Raw genomic sequence first — 16,274 nt, forward strand, 5'->3', positions numbered from 1 at the left:
AAACTCTTGTAACATTCCGGTTAGTTATCAAGGGAACCATGCAAACTATTAATGAAACTTCAAAGTTATCAACTCTTAAAACTTGAAACTGCAAACAAAGCAAAACCAGCTGTATCAGAACAGGCAGAACAGGAACACAAATTTCAACTTGAAGCAACTCTTCGCAAAAGGTTATACTGCACATATTGCTACAGCAAACTGTTGGAACATCCAGTCAAGCAATTTAGATACTTGTAAGTCTTTGTTGATCAAACACTTTTGAGTACTGTTCTTCCTCTTCTGAAGTGATGGGGCTTCCTCTCCTGAAACGGGACAGCAAAAACAATACATTTTTTCTAGATAACAACCATAAGACAGCAACTCAAGTTTCATGAAAAGCATCCTAAGACATTCTATACTCTATTCACCCCTCTCCAAAACCGGTAAAATACAGCTTCTGTATTCCTGCTTCGGAGTACATGTCCCTAGTTTACATGTTTGTCCTTCTAGAAAAGGAAGCCAAGTTTTAAATACAACATTAACAAACAACAGAAATTAAACATCACTTAGAATGGAATCAGAAACTGCAGTTCTACAGAAAACTGAACACAGAGCAAAAAAAAAAAAAAATGAACAGCCACCAAACTGGTCTAGTTCATTGTGAAAGCATACATTTTACACAAAGTATGAAGACCCAAAATACAGTGTGTTATTAATTACCTCATGTAAAGACTGTAAAGGCCCACACTTACCTATCCAAACTAGGCAGCAACCCCATGCCCTTTAAGTAATTTGTCACTAATAAACAACTAGCCAGTCTTATGCTCAAAATGTTTGTGAATTGACTGTTCAATTCAGCAATTTTTATGAAGTCTTGATTAAATCCAGCAAATTCACCTTCAGCACTTGTTTCCAGCATCAACTAAAAGCCAAACTCATTTATCTTGGATCATTAACAAGAAAGAAAAACATTCTAATGGCATCACAGCTATGAATCCCTTCATCTTTGGGGTATCCCACAGGTGAACAAAGTGAAGGTCAGCAATGTGTTATGGATTTGATTTTGCTTTCACTACATACCTTGAAGTAGTCTTCTTGTGATACAAAGGTGTTCCCCAGACGGTTCTCAGGATTAAACAGACAGGATACTACTGTTTGTATGCTCCTGTCCACAGACTTCTGAAATACAATTACAGGCACATCTACAACACTACTGATTTTCTTAGTCCACCACTAGCAATGTGGGCGTAATCCCAGGGTTTTTTATCACATTACGGGTTCCTCTTACCTTCCCTGAGCCCCTTTCCTCCCCCCCCCCCCCCCTTTTTTTTAATGATCTTGGTAACTCATTAGTGCCCTTAAATGTTTCAACATAACCAGTTATTCTAACCAGTGACATGCCACAGTTTAGTTGTAGAATAGGCTGACAACTGAAAAATGAAATCTCCTTTAAAAAATTCAATGCAGAGCCAACCGCTGGCCAGACTGAGGTCACCTTCCACAGAAGGCAGTGAAGGAGGGAGGAAAATGTAACTAATTCAGATGCATCAAGCTTAAAATATCTGCATAAAATAGCAGCCAGTGCTCCCTAACCTACTTTATTATCTTTTAATTTCTCCTGTAATTCCCAGCAGATTAAGTAAAGCCTGGACACTTGAAACCACTGCAGTACTTCACTGCACACATATTATACAGCCTTCAGCACTATAAGCACTAACACTTGAAGGAAATGTGAGGCCTTATGAAGTTGTACACAGAAGTTTGATACACTCAATTGAGGAACTGTATGAAATGGCAACTATAAGCTTGATTTCTAGGGTACTAATCAGCAGCCCTCTTCAACAAGCCACAATCCTCATGTACAAATTTCTGGGAATAGGATTTATAAAAAACCAAAACCCATGAAAATTGAGGAAGCGCTTACCTTTTGTGGACCATTAGTAGACAATTGTGTTGCCTCTGGAACAGCACATTCTGTCTGTATAAATTCTGGATCCTCAGTGCAGTGGTAGCTTACTGAAGTGTAGACCTGTATAATTTTATTACTATTGAAGTGTTTCAGTAATGCTAGGAAAACATGCACAGCTGTTTGTCACTGGTCCTCACCTAGCCATAAACAATGTCAACCTTATCTTCACACTTCATAGTTTCACAAGTAAAGGAAAATACTGTATCATGATCTGCATTACTAAGTCAATTATTTTTCCTTCCAAGAAGGAAATGCTAATTATTTATGCTAATAAAAGTCTTCTCCGCACTGCCATCACTCCAGAACTAGCTCCTCAACCTACTTCCTCCCCATATGGGCTTAAGTGTACCAAGCAACAAAAGTGTTCACTGAGAATCTGAGACAACCAGCAGGTAACTTGGAAATTAAGCATTAAAACCAAATGAAAGGGAAAAACATCTACATTTCTACTACCAGAAGTTGCTCTTTAAACAAGAAAAACTGTAGAGTGCTTCATACTAGTACACCAAATTTTTTTCAAGATGTAAACAGGCTTAAAAATGAACAAGCCATTTTACATCTTTTCTAGAACTCTCCCCGATTGCCTCTGCTTACAGTGAAGTGCTGTTATCAACAACCCAGTTCAGAGTTTAATTACAATAGCTAAGAGACTGATAAAGCATTTATTCTTTACTGAAAGATCTTTCCAGATGTTTCCAGAGAAGACTGGCAGCTTTAACAGCAAATTTTACCACGAACTTTTTAAGAAAACCTGTTCTGCTTATGCTAAAATTCCAAATTCTCTGACCAGAACATATGGAGTAATACCACAAAACAGGTAGTTCTGTTCCACCAGTCAGCTCCTAAAAATGCATCATGTCAGTAGAAAATCCTAAACAATTGTCACCAGCTACAGGTTTCTATAGACCAAATTACATACATATCCAGTCAATAATCAGTTGGACTTTTTTTTTTTTTAGTATCAGGCTGTCAAAACAGTGTCCTGAGAAAACAGTTCCAGAAGCTTCACCTTGTACTTACCGGAGGCATAACATAATTTCTTTGCTCCCCAGCAGGCCACGGTGGATGAACCTTAAACAAGAATTGGATGAGAAACAACTTTATTCATTTCCAACAAAAGCAAGGAATTGCTCTTTTAAGATTCACAATCTATAACATTTCATGTAGTTGAGTAGTTTACAGCCTTCCATCCAGCAAGACAGCTTTTTCATGTGTACCTCATATGTGTTTAGCACAAAGTCATCTATACCACAAATTCAATTCCTTCCTCTTGTTTAAAGTTTAAAAAGTATTAATAAAGATTAGGAAAACAAGGGGAATCATAGCAGCCTCACTGGCAGCATCCCAAACCTCCAGTTTACTTACAGTTTCTTAACTACTTCTAGTTTAGATTCAGTAACAGGACTTATCCATACATCTCACTTCAGAGTTAATCAGTACCAGTCAAGCCCTTTCCCAGACATCTTTAGAGCTCAACAGTACAAGAACCCTTCTCTACAAACCTGCACATTTACACATCCTAATAATACTCAGAGATTCTGCTTTAAGTGACTAACATCAGCTACACATGCTCTATCATGCAGAAATGCAAAGCCCCCTCCCATAAGAAGAAAGTACTACTTTTTGCAAAATTGGGAAGATAAACACCACTAATTCTGTTTTTCCTTTTCATTTCTGTGAAGCAGGAGCTGAAGGGAAACAATTCACAGAAACAAAGATCAAACTCCAGTTAGCACTGTTCTCTGAAGTTCTGTCAGGTACTAAACAGCCTTTCTGCTGCTACTGAAGAATTACATACCTGATAGCTGTAGGCTGGCTGATACCCTACAGGCACTTGCTGCTGTATCAACAAAGCTGGTGAACTGTATGGGTATGTCTGCAAAATAAAGTTAAAAACACAAGTTTGAAGCATCATCAAAGCATATTTGTCATTTATAAAGCCCGGAGCACATTTTTAGAAACATGTAGTCATATATCCACTGTTACTTTAATAGTCCTTTCAGACAATCTTTAATGCTTTAAAGAAACCCAGATTTCTCAGATTTCCCATTTGGCTTCAGCACTTCAGGCACTAAAAATTTAAAGAAAGTGGGATCCTGAAATGTATCACATCTAAAACCCCCATACCTGCTTGTAGTTGATTAGTCCTTCCAGAAGTACAAACTTACCTCACCCTTAAACTTACTAAAGTTGACCCGAAAAAAAGCAACTATCCTGAGGGCCAGTTTCCTGAAGCCAAATACAAGCAAAGTGTTACAATTCAGACAAGTTCTCTGAGCATTTCCTCTGCAATTATTTTGAACTGTTAATCTGGAACCTTCTTAGCTTCCTCAGAGATTTTAAAGCACATTCCAGCATTTCAGAGAACTCATTCCTCCTACACTATTGCTCTCTTCCAATAAACTTATGAGCATCAACAAATTTAATGTCACCAAGCTCTCTCCCTTAAGAAAACAGTATTTCTGCAAACGACGGCAGTCTGCTGATCTTCACTCAAGAAAATATGCATAAACATTACTTTGCAATTAATACAGCCCTGTTGTATTTGCCATATCATGTAGGGTTAATATGGGAAGTGACCATCACCTGGAAATCCTTCAATTCACAGTACAGGACTTAAAGTATTCTGCCCACCCCTCAGAAGTACCAATAAAGTTAAGTCCTGCAGACACACTGTACTGGTCACAGCTGTTAACAGAAGATGCCTTATCAGTGTTCTTATGGACAAGAACAGTTCAGAAACTTGAATCATAAAATTGTTTGGCTAGGATAAATGAAAAGAAGTACAACAGCCAACATCTGGTTCCATACTTGTTTAAAGAGAAGTATTTTTAAAGTTTGTGATTTATTTTGAGGCAGGGCAGCAGTACATTAAAGATCCAGACACATTTGGTTTAGAAAGTGCATCTACACAGGACCACTTAGGAACTGCTATGTAAGTGCATCTTATTCCACCTCTAACACTTTTCTCATTCTCAAAAAGTATCTCCCCATCTTTTATTTTACAAAGTCATCACAACACTGAATAAATTTTAAGGTTGGTGCCATCCTTAAACTGGTTTAAAGTTTGGCACTTCTTACTGGGAAGTGAGAACTAGTAGGTAATACAAAACAACTTCAGAAGTATGTATTGAGATTCCAGTATTGCGATTCCAGTATGTGATTACATCTTAAAAAAATATTTAATTATGATTCAAAATCAGCAGCATGAACAACCTTACCTGAACATACTGTGTTACTGGGCTCATTACAGGCGGAGGCTGCACATACGTCTCCGTACTCTGACTGCCCCATACACTCTGAAACTGTGGTGCAGGAGGATTGAAGACTAATGGTCTGGGATGCACATAAGAACCTTTTTTTAAGGTAAAAAAAAAAAATTGAGACATTTTCACATATATGCCATTAGCATTCTGAACACAACTCTCAAAAAACCTGATGTTCTCACTCCTACATTTAAGTCAACATTAGCTGTATTTGATTATGCTACCAACCTGAGTGTTACTCCCAAAGCTGTGCAACATCACACGAGTAGTGAGGTCATTTAATTCACAACTGAAGTTTAATTGTAACATACAAATTACAGCAGATAAAAAGGATTTGCAAACATGTTACTGTATAATTAAAAAAAAACAACTGTTGTGTACACTTCGATATGAGCAAATTTGGTTTCATATACTTACACAAGTTTTGTTGCTTTCTAATAGCTGGCCCCAGTTTCAGCTTTTTGCCATGGAAGTTGATTTGTGACTGAAAGACAGGTTATTCTGTAAGATGGGTCATTTGTTTGATTTTAAGGAGACTATTCTGCTTTTACACCACAGCATCATCTTGCATACAGCCTCAAAATCTCCCTTCTCCTCTCGTACCTTAACACCTTATACCTTCAGTTCACTGCAGTGGTTGGTCTCAGTACATGTATTTGCGTACACTCAGTAACTCTTCAAACCCACTATGCATCACTTGCCTTAACAGCATCAGGAAGTTCTAGTAGTTTGCAAATATGTATTTATGACTCATCTTTCTGGCTTTAAACACAGATTAAAACTATTGTTGTCTGAGGCTATATATTTTTATATATAAGTGCCTATCACCATATTGATAAACATTCTTTGGAACCATTCTGACAGCAGAGAGAAGAACAGGAGTCTGCCTATTAGTACCTCAGCACCTCTGTTTCCAACCAATTAAAAAAGAGCCATAAGACTTCACTGCCAGCCTGCCTGGCTGGTGTTTAGTATGTTCCCAGCCTAGGTTCCCTTATTGCTACTTACCCATCTTCCCACAGACTTCCTAACAAGCTTCATGGAAAATGTTAGAAGCTGTCCACCTAACACTAAAGGAAGTGGAAGCACATCCTAGCACTACCGATTACTTGCATGTTACTGTTTTCTCTCCAGAGAAATTTTCACGAGCTTTGCTTCAGAACATTGAGCAAACATACTGAGTTTTCACAATGGTTTTGTTCACAGAATGAACACAGCCCACAAACTAATCAAGAAGAGAGAATCTGAAATATGTTTTACATGTTCCTCAAACACATAAACCAAGGAGAACAAACCCCTCTAAGACTTGCAAAACAGGGTTGGAAATACTCTTCAGCAGTCAGCAAATGCCTGAAACACATTAAATGTCTCATTCTGCAAAAGTTCTGACTAAATGCTAGGTTTTTTTTTTACCATACCCTTATATTTCAAGACCTATTGGGACTGATTTTGAAGAGGGCCTCCAAGATTCTCTTTTCAACAAGATTACAGTCCGAGTGTGGAGTACAGAAAGTTGCTTTAATACATATATTTTACCTGATTAATGCTTATCCATATGTTTAAACCATAATGTTTATCCAAATGTTTAGCCATCACATTTAGGCATCTGCCATAAGCACAAGAGTTTTAAGACCACCAGCCAACACAGAAACCAAGTAGACAAAACCATGAGGCTTTCAAGAACATAAATTAATTAAAACAACCAGAATATGAAGTGACATGTTCAAGCACACCAGGGCTAAAACTAGTTTTAAGTGGAAAATTTTTCACCAGTTGATTTTTTGGGCAGCCTCTAACTCTTTTTTCTGATCTACATAGTACCTGACTTGGTTTCCCCAGAAAATGCCTCCAGCCTCAATAAATCAACTTCAGATAATTTAGACAAAGAGCTTACTTCTACTATTTTTTGAACATCCACATTGTCCAGGAAAGATACAAATCCATACCTGAAAAGAACAGAACAGACTACTCAGTAACCAGATTTTGATTTTTAACTAAATTATTTTGAACAAGACAAGTTAGTAGCACATATGCCAGGTACATTACACTGCATGCCAAAAGTATCAAGTAGGACATAAGTTTATATATCAGCATGAACACGTATTTAGAGTGTACTACCTGGACCAGGTGAAATTAAACACCAGATCATAGAATTGTTTGAATGAGATGAAAGGGCAATTCTTCCATTTAAGCTACTAGAAATGAGGGCTATTGATGGTGTTAGTAACTCGGGAAGTAAAAAAAAAAAAACAAAAAAAACCTGTAGAGTTTAAGGATCTAAATTATCATTAAATTTTGTATTTACTACATAGGTTTCGATAATAGCAGATAGTACAGAACAGTAACAGCAGTGGGATACATGAGCCTTGAGAAGATTAATTTATTTCACTGTCCCACTGGTTTATCTAGTCTATAAAATGAAGATAATTCCAGAGCATTACAGGAACAGTTGTGTTAATCAATGGAGTATGCCAATTCATTATCAAAATTCAGAAACTTACATTGGCTAATTTCACAACAGAATTCACCATGAAAACTAGTAACAGATAGGACGAAATCAAGATTTCCAGGTCATACATTAGTATACATGTTTAAGAAAAAAACTGAGTTCTTAGGAAAAAAAAAAAAAAAAAAAAAAAAGGGCTGGCAGGAACCATCCTTCAGAGGGTGAAACGCCCTTCCCACAGCAGGGATAGCTTCAAAATCGTTTGAACTTCCCCAGAACTCCACAGTACAACATCTTGATTCAAGTGTTTAACCAGACAATTCAGAAATTTTTTATTTATGCAATGTGAATGTCCCCTGCTTTAATTTTGTTTTCTTAAGTTCAACTCTCCATTCACATAATTTGGCTGTTTTCTGAACTTCCAAGTGTTAGAAAAGTACAGTCTCATTGCCTTGAATAAGCTACTTACCCCTTTTCTTAGATATCCTTAACTCTATCTAGATAGTGTTAAGTACTCTAGCCATTTTCCAAGCCCTACCAACAGTCTGCGTAAGCATCACACGTCTTTCAATCTTTGTTTCCACTGGTTAAGAGGCAATAACCCTGTTTTGCCTGAATGGAAACTGAAATCAGAAAAATCAGATTATTCTTCAGGACTATAACAAGTTAGGGGCTATCCTGATTTACAGGTTTCATAATATTAGTTCACCACAACACAAAATGGCAGCTGGCATTAAGGATTAAGCATGTCAAGTGTGTTGCTAAGTAGATGCTCTTATTATCTATGACAGAACGACATCCACATAAGCAACAAACCACTTAACTTTTCATGTTCTACTCACCCTTTGGAAACACCAGTTCTGTCAGTGATGATTTTCACCTCTTTCACAGTACCATACTGTTCAAAGAAACTCCGGATTTCTACTTCATTCATCTAAAAGATACAAAGTCAAACTTCTTTAAACACATTCAGCTGCTTAGAACCGATCTAAAGCAGCCAGTACCATTTTTTAAAACCATCCTCTACAACCATAAGACCTAAAGTTACTCACCTGTCCAAAAAGTCTTTCATTATTTTACAGTATCTTAACATAGGTTAAGACATGAAAAACAAACCAACACACACAAAAAAACCCCAGGAGTTTAATTCCCATTTCCTTCCCACTTAAGTACCCTATACAAATCTTAGACAATAGAAAGTATATAAATACCCTTATATCAATTCCACCAACAAAGACTGTGTTTGGCATGATTTTTCCTTCTGGTAAAACATATCCTTGACTGGTTGTTGACAGGCGGGTATTATCTTCCAAGACACCTGTGCACTGGGTCTCCACATTTGCCGACTGAAAAATTGAAACAGAAATTTATAGTTGTCTTATTTTTATAATTCACTAAGATAACAGAATGCATGCATCTTCCCACAGATACAGTGTGAGACAATGAAATGCAATAGCACCTTTCTAATTAGTCTAAAGTACTTAGTACACGGAGACCATTCATAGCAAAAAAAGAGAAAGTTGAAGTCATTATTCTTTTAAGTTTTTAAAATTTAAATCTGGATCTAAGCCAGGCTACTTTAAGTAGCATGACTATATGAATCCTTATGACTACTGTTGCTACTACTACCAGCTTCGCACACCACTTCAGATGCACCCTCCTTCTTTTGGTTCTGAAGCATTTTGTTATCACCTAGGAATCATGGATTCATTCAGCAGAGGAAGATACAACACTTCCTTAACACTCAGTAATTCAGTATTTTTCCTTGCTCTTCAACTGGTGTGGCAATATTCCTACATCAGATATTATAACCTTTGATTTAGCCAAAGGTACCTGGTATTTTGGAACCTATTAATAGGTAGCATCCAATTTTCATGTAACAATTTTCATTCTCAATGCACATTTAAACTGCATCTGTGAGCAACAAGTATTCATTAAAAATGACACCCAGTATGGGAATGAGACCACCACAAGAATCAAACTATACTTGTGGCATATGATATGCTCACCAATTAAAACATAGCCAAAACAAGAATCCAGTCTTCCAAATACAATTTCAGCGTGACTGAACCAAATTATCTACACACCATTATTAAAAGGCAGAGGGTCTGTCACAGTCTCTTTTCCTGTATCTCCTCCAGACAGGTTTTAACACTAGTTTGTTCAAATTAAGCTGACTCTGCTCAGTTTGTCAGAAAGATCAGCATAAGTGAGCAGTTTTTCATCCAACTAATATTCCACTATTGTACAGAACTGAATCAGCTTACTACAGTAAGAGAGCAACATAAGATCCACCCACCTCAGGATCAGAAAATGCAAAAGAGAGGATTTTTATCTGAAAAGCATTTAGTCATGAACTTAAGTTTCATGGAGCTATACCTCAGACAAAATCTGGTTCCATTTAAATAGGCACTGGAGCCTACATTTAACTTACTCACTATTGCAAATTCTCAGTAAAAGTTAAAAGTCATTCCTTTTCCTTTAATCTTCCTAAGAACATCCTTCACCCTGCAATCTCCACTCTTCCAAGGTAGGAGGATTGTGTAATTGAACATTTCTGCTGTTAATAGAGAAATGGTAGCCTTCCCTACTATTGAAGTAGAATGCCATTGTTCAAGGAAATGAAAACTATGTTCTACAGGAGAAAAAATTTTGCAGCACCCTTCCGACCTTCAGACCCAGCAGATCCACTTCTGATCCAAGCCTGATCTGCAGCTATGTGAACACTTGTGGTAGCACAAGAACACACTGGCAGAAATAAAGCAAGATGTGAGGAGACCACTACTTTGGCTGCAGCCCCAGCTAAAAGGACATTTCAACTGAAATCTGCGAATGCAACCCCACAGCAGCCTTAAGCAGATCTAATTGTTGGCTTCTACTTTTTTTTATGGATATTTCAGTGAGCCAGGCTGAAAAAGCCTTCATTCACTTTCCTGTGCAAATTCTCTAGCAACCTATAACAGGAAACAGCTCGCAGCAGAGGCACCCACAAAGTGCCAGAAGCAGCACAAGGAAGCAGAGGGATTCAGAGACTTGCTGGTATGCAGCAAGTCACAGATACCCTTGGCTGCCCTGGAACTGCAGCATTTGTTTCCAGACACTAATGCTACAGAACATAATTTTCAACGAAAATACACTTCTTTAATGCTTTTATACAATAAGTATCTGTGAGAATAAACAGGCTACTTAAGCATTCTGACAAATTGGTCAACATCTGTTCATACATGGGTTTTATAACTTGAAAAGGAGCTGTTGCGGAAAAATGAACCAATGCTAAGAGCTTTAAAGTACAAAGACCAGAAAGAAAACCACCTAATTTATAAGTTATTTTTCCAGCCTTCAGAACTTTTTACCAATGTTAACAAAGCACTGTTCTAAAACCATTTTACCAGTGCAATGTAACACTATGTAAACAACTGCATTTCTCCATACAGCATGGGCAAAGAACTCACAATGCTACAGAATCAGTGTCCAAAAGCCTAAGCAATCTCATGTGTTCAAAATCTGGAAAATTCCTAAGTTTATTAATTGATGACCCTGAAATTATAGCATTAGCTAAGTAAATCATCCCTTTAGAAACATCCTAAGAGGAGCTAATTAGACTATTCCTCTCATAAAGTATTTTAGAAAACAGATTTCTACATGTCAGGAAACTCAGAGGTTATTTCAAGTTTTCCAGCTTAGGGAAATTACAGGGTTTGCTCCTTTCATCAAAAGGTAAATTTATAATCAGCTTGCTCTTTGCATCATTCCTGCAAGCATGAAGTTGGTGACAGGGAAATGGTTAACCTCTTGATTACAGCAGTCATAAGGCTAGGTAAGACTTTTGACAGGAAAAAAAAAAGTGGAAAGGAACCACCATAAGGGCTTGGTTGTGGAAATATTTAGCTATTTAAGTTGAGTTACAAAGAGAAGTCTTATGCACATGTAAAAGAGTAAAGTCTTCACTTTCCTTTTGATCACAGAACAAATCCCAGATTTCTCAGGCTTCTGTCTCTCCCTGGCCTCACATACCGCTAAAGTAAGTATTAAACACTTTAAAAATTTAAACATTTAGAACTCCTCATATTTGTCCTACTGCGCAGACCTTCTGAGCTCATGGCTCAGTTACCATGGCAACACTACCTGAAGAAAAAACATGGCTCCCGCGACAGGGAAAACAACGCCGTCTTCCATCTAGGCAGCAGGTGGAGCTGTCACTTAACTACTGTAATACGCTCACACGCTAATGGCTGTTACTTCAAAATTACCCCCCCTTTTACGCCGTTGCCGTCGTTGTCGTTTAAATGTCTGGGTTGCAGCCGCAAATCTCAATTTTTCAAATAAAAATTTCCTTAAGAAACAGCCACTTCATGGTGAAGGAGCAACGTGTGAGTTCAGTCAGCAGCGGGAGCACGGAGTCCACACCGGACTTCGCGAAGCCGCTTTCCTTCTTTCTGGCAAGGGTGAAAGAAAAAAACAAACCAAACCGCACCGAAACAGAACTAAAAAACCAAACCAGGTAACCTCAGGCGAGGGCGTTACGGATCCGGCGGGGCCGCCAACCGCCGCCCCGCTGCCATTTAACGGCCTCACGTCCTGCGGGCTTCGCACCCCGCCTGCCTAACGGCCTCGTTCCCAGAGGAGGGGCAGGGAAGAGGGATTCGCGTTCCCTAAAGACGCGGGGCCGAGGACTGAAGGGCAGGCACCCCTCTGAGTGGAAGCTGTTCGAACACCCCCACCGCCTGGGGTAAGAGTTCCAGCCCGCTCCTACCGCCACGGCGGGGACGAAGTCGCCCCGCCTGGGTAGCCTTGGCCTGCCAGGGCAGGCGGAGGTAGCGGCCGCTCACGGCATGCGGAGGGCAGGAAGGGCTGGCGGTGCGAGGCGACTCGGCGCCATGTACGAGGGCTGTCACAAAATGGCCGCTCGTGGGGTGAAGTGCCTCCTGCCACGCAGGCCTCCCCAGACCATGACGCCGGCGGCTCCGCGCCATGATACTTTCCCCCACACAAGCCCCCGACTTTCTGCTTGCAGTACTCCCTCCCTGATTTAAATACCTCACCTCCCCTTACAACTGTAAAACCTTCGAGGTGTTTAAAAGAACAGTAACTCTCAGGGGTTCAACTCTTGGCAGTAGTATACTCATCTAGACGGTATGAGGCGACAATACCGCGGCTGCAGGCAACTTCATTCCTCACCCCACGAAGAGGCAACGGGAGACAGCTCCGCTGGAGGACCCACGCAAGCCACCAACAACCCCCGGCAACCATCCGCCCAATGTTCAGGGGCACCCCCTTCACCCCGCTCCCCCGTGTGCCGAACATGGCTCCCTCCTCCACTCACCATCATTGACGGAAGCTGAGGCAGCGCCCACACACTTAAAAATAAACGAGGCTTTAAAAAATAAAAACTGTAGGAACTTTCGAAATAAAACAAAAGACTGGACAGCCCTCTCTTTCTTTTAGTGCTGTTTTTTTTAAAGTTTTTTTTCCCTTTTTTTCTTTTTTTGTTTTTTTTTCCTCCTCTTTCTTCAGCTTTCTTTTAAGGTGGGGGATCGCAGTTCCCCTTCACCTCACCGCTCTTCTGCTTAAGTAGCCCCAAGTGGGAAAGGGCGGGGAAAGGCCACACCCTCCCTCACCTCCTCCCTCTCACAGCCGGTACCAGGGTGGCCTAAAGTGTCCTGAGGGCTCTCGCCCCCTCTGGATTTTCCCGGGTCAGCTTTTGTGCTTCCTGTGCTTTAGTGGGATGTCTGTAAAGGGTGGAAGATATCGTAGCTTTTCTCTTTGTTGAAGAGATTAGGTGGGATTATTATTGGTGGCCTTGTTGGTGAGCAGGACGTTGCTGTTGAGTGCCTGCGGTACCAGCGCCAAGCTCTTTTCGTTTTGACAAGAACAAGAACTTGCTTGGTTTGACGAGATCTGCCAGTGGTGTGTCGTTCGAAGTGGCTTTCACACGTAATGAGGCACAAGCTGAAGCTTTTTCATCAATTTTCTTTGACTGGTGGCATGCAGCTGTTCTAGAACAAGCTGTTCCCATCACATCTCTTGCTGCCTTTATTGAAAACGAGCTGCTGTCTGCTCACCAGACCCCCAAGACCTTCCTAGGAAGAAACCACTCCATGAGCCCCTCTGGTTCTAGAGTAACAAGGAGCTTATAAAGAGCTTTGGAAATTACTTTTAAATAGCTGTTTACCACTGGTACCAAATGTTTAGAACAGACACAGATATTCAGAAAGTTTCAGGGAGAGGGGAAACTTGAGGATAACTCGCCAAAATAAACCTAAACTCTGGGCTGGTTTAGTAAGGGGTTTTTTGGTTATGTGTTGGGGTTTATTTAATGGTGGAGACAGAAGAATAAAACCTGTTTAGGAATATAATGGACATACAAAGCTAAACTTTGAAGTGTATATAGTAAGTAAGCTATACTTTCCTATGAGATTTGCTTTCTTCTAATGCTTGAGTCATATTTTTGAGTGTTCACCTTTTTCAGATGCCGATATTAATAATCAAAAGTCGATTGCTGCATTAGATATACCTGGACCCAGAGCTATTTTAGGGAATAGCAGTAACAAAGTTATGATCACAAAAGATGTGTTTATATTAACTATAGGAGGGATATTGGTAAAGCTATTGGGGTTGCTGTACTATCCAAAGGTAAGCATATGCATGAGCTTTCCTGGAGCTAATGTCCATTTACTAAAATAAAAGAGCCAGTCAGCAGTACTGTATCAGACTGAGGCCTTGAAAATGTGGTCCAACAGTGAAGGCAAAATAGTGTGCAATATTCAGTTCAATAAAATGGTCTCATATTTGACCTTAAGGGTGACAACAGGTTAATATCACTGTTTCTTAAGTGGAAAAAGTGTAATTCTCCTTTTAGTAACTTGAAACTAAAACTAGTCTTAATACTCCAAAACAGAGAAAAAGACAGTTTGGAGGTGGGTGGTTTTTTGCCTTTTTTCCTCTTTTATGGCCCTAAGCAGCAGTATTCTGAATGATCTCCTGTTTGCAATTAAGTGGAAGATAACCGGCCTGTAAGTGATAATACCGTTCCACTAAAGAGAATTCCTTACCTTTTATTATGGAAATGATGAGCATTGTCCTCTTCTAGCAAAAGAGTTATGGTTCCAATGCAAAAGCAGAATGGTGTAAGAAAGCTGTAAGAAAGCAAGCCTCACCGAGGGGTTATAGATTTTAGTTTTGTGAGGCTATCCATCTGAGCTTCAGAGGACTGGGTTTGGGTCAGGATTGTGTCCTGTTTTAACTCAGCATTAGCTTCTAAAATTGGAGAACAGTTGCTTAAAAGAGAGGGCAGAGTTAATTTCTGATGATGTCTGTTAACAGAGTGGAGTACAAAATTATTACAGGTTATTTTATTAATGTTGCTACTGGAAGGGTTATTGATCAGCAGCTTTGTTAAATGCACTAAATAGCAGAAGAAGAGACTGATTTTATTTTCTGCTATACCATGCAGTAATTTTCATTCTAACACACGTTTACAATTAAAAAAAAAAAAAACAAGCCAAACAAAAGCCTAAGTATCTTAGTCTAATTGTGTTCTCCCTTGAATCTTAGGATTTAAGTAATCTAGGAGCTATGATCAGTTACTATGATTGTCTCAATGTTACTGTCAAAATTAATCTGGGCTAGACTCTTTTTTGCCCCATGTTTTTTTTTTTATGTTGTTTGTTTGTTTTTAAATTAGAGTTACTGGTAAATCAGAATAATTCAGGCAGTGCCTCTGGTTTGGGATCCAGTAGGCAGTAGTGGATGAGGATTCTACAAAGAAAATCTGATGAAAAATTACCATTCTGATTTAAAAAGTAGTGTTACATCTTACAATGTAGTAGATAGGAGTAAATACTATAAAATCAGCTTAGATTTAGTCTTTCTAGATGTATCCCTAAAGTGGATAGCAAAAGTAACATACAGCACTTGAATTGGAGCATTATCTCTTCTGCTGTTTTGGATCACTCATGAAAATCATGTTAAGTGTTTCTATAGAGCTAAAGCAGCCAACTGCTCTTAGGAAATAATGTGAACGTGAAAAGAGGTACATAGAAGAGATATTCAAGCTATGAGGTTAAGAAAAATAGAAGAAGGTTCCAATTTTTAGACAGCTAACCAAGCTTGCTTAAGAAAAACATGCTGAGTTCCCAAAAAGGACTTGAATGTCTGTTTTCTGAGTTTCCTATTTAGTACTGCATTGCACAGCAGACAGCTTTTAAGGATCATGCTGTTATCTAGTTAAATTTTTAACTTTTCCTGCACTGCTATTTCCTTGTGAGTAGCTATTTTAGGGCTTATACCATGATGTCATGATGGACATTTGTATTAAAAAAAAAATTATACACTTACCATTTGCATTGAAATTGCTCATAGGTTTCCATTGGCTTCAGTAAGTAAAACTGAATCAACATTCTTATCAGCATGGTGAAATCTTTTGAAATGTTTTCATGTGCTGACTGATTTTTGTTATTATTATTAATAGGTGTTTTTAAATTTATTTCCCCTCTCTCTAAGAAGTATATGGAACAAAAATATGGAACAAAAACTGAGTCTTTGTAAAGACACAGTAAATTTCTGCTTGCATAAAATTCTGGGAAAATAGTTTTTGTTTCCTTTACTTGGATGA

The 16,274-nt window shown here is 38.9% G+C and overlaps 1 protein-coding gene across 1 annotated transcript; it reads right to left on the bottom strand.

Moving 5' to 3' along the window:
- Window positions 1-248: 248 nt before the first annotated feature.
- On the bottom strand, window positions 249-11,836 carry DAZL (deleted in azoospermia like). Its single transcript, XM_008501180.1, has 11 exons — window positions 11,786-11,836; window positions 8,872-9,006; window positions 8,503-8,594; window positions 7,109-7,160; window positions 5,632-5,698; window positions 5,170-5,303; window positions 3,747-3,824; window positions 2,969-3,019; window positions 1,904-2,008; window positions 1,060-1,158; window positions 249-302 (listed from the first exon to the last, which is right to left on the bottom strand). The coding sequence occupies exons 1-11, from the start codon at window positions 11,834-11,836 to the stop codon at window positions 249-251; spliced, it is 918 nt and encodes a 305-aa protein (XP_008499402.1).
- Window positions 11,837-16,274: the final 4,438 nt, after the last annotated feature.

Source organism: Calypte anna, chromosome 2 (assembly GCF_003957555.1).
Source record: "Calypte anna isolate BGI_N300 chromosome 2, bCalAnn1_v1.p, whole genome shotgun sequence".
NCBI lineage: Eukaryota > Metazoa > Chordata > Aves > Apodiformes > Trochilidae > Calypte > Calypte anna.

What these genes read in the sequence shown, in the direction of transcription:
- DAZL (XM_008501180.1), bottom strand. Translation starts at nt 11,836, where the DNA reads ATGGAAGACGGCGTTGTTTTCCCTGTCGCGGGAGCCATGTTTTTTCTT. An exon ending in TTGGTGGAATTGATATAAGG is followed by an intron (nt 8,595 to 8,871) that starts GTATTTATATAC and finishes TGTATCTTTTAG; the next exon opens with ATGAATGAAGTAGAAATCCG. An exon ending in TAGAAAGCAACAAAACTTGT is followed by an intron (nt 5,304 to 5,631) that starts GTAAGTATATGA and finishes CCTTAAAAAAAG; the next exon opens with GTTCTTATGTGCATCCCAGA.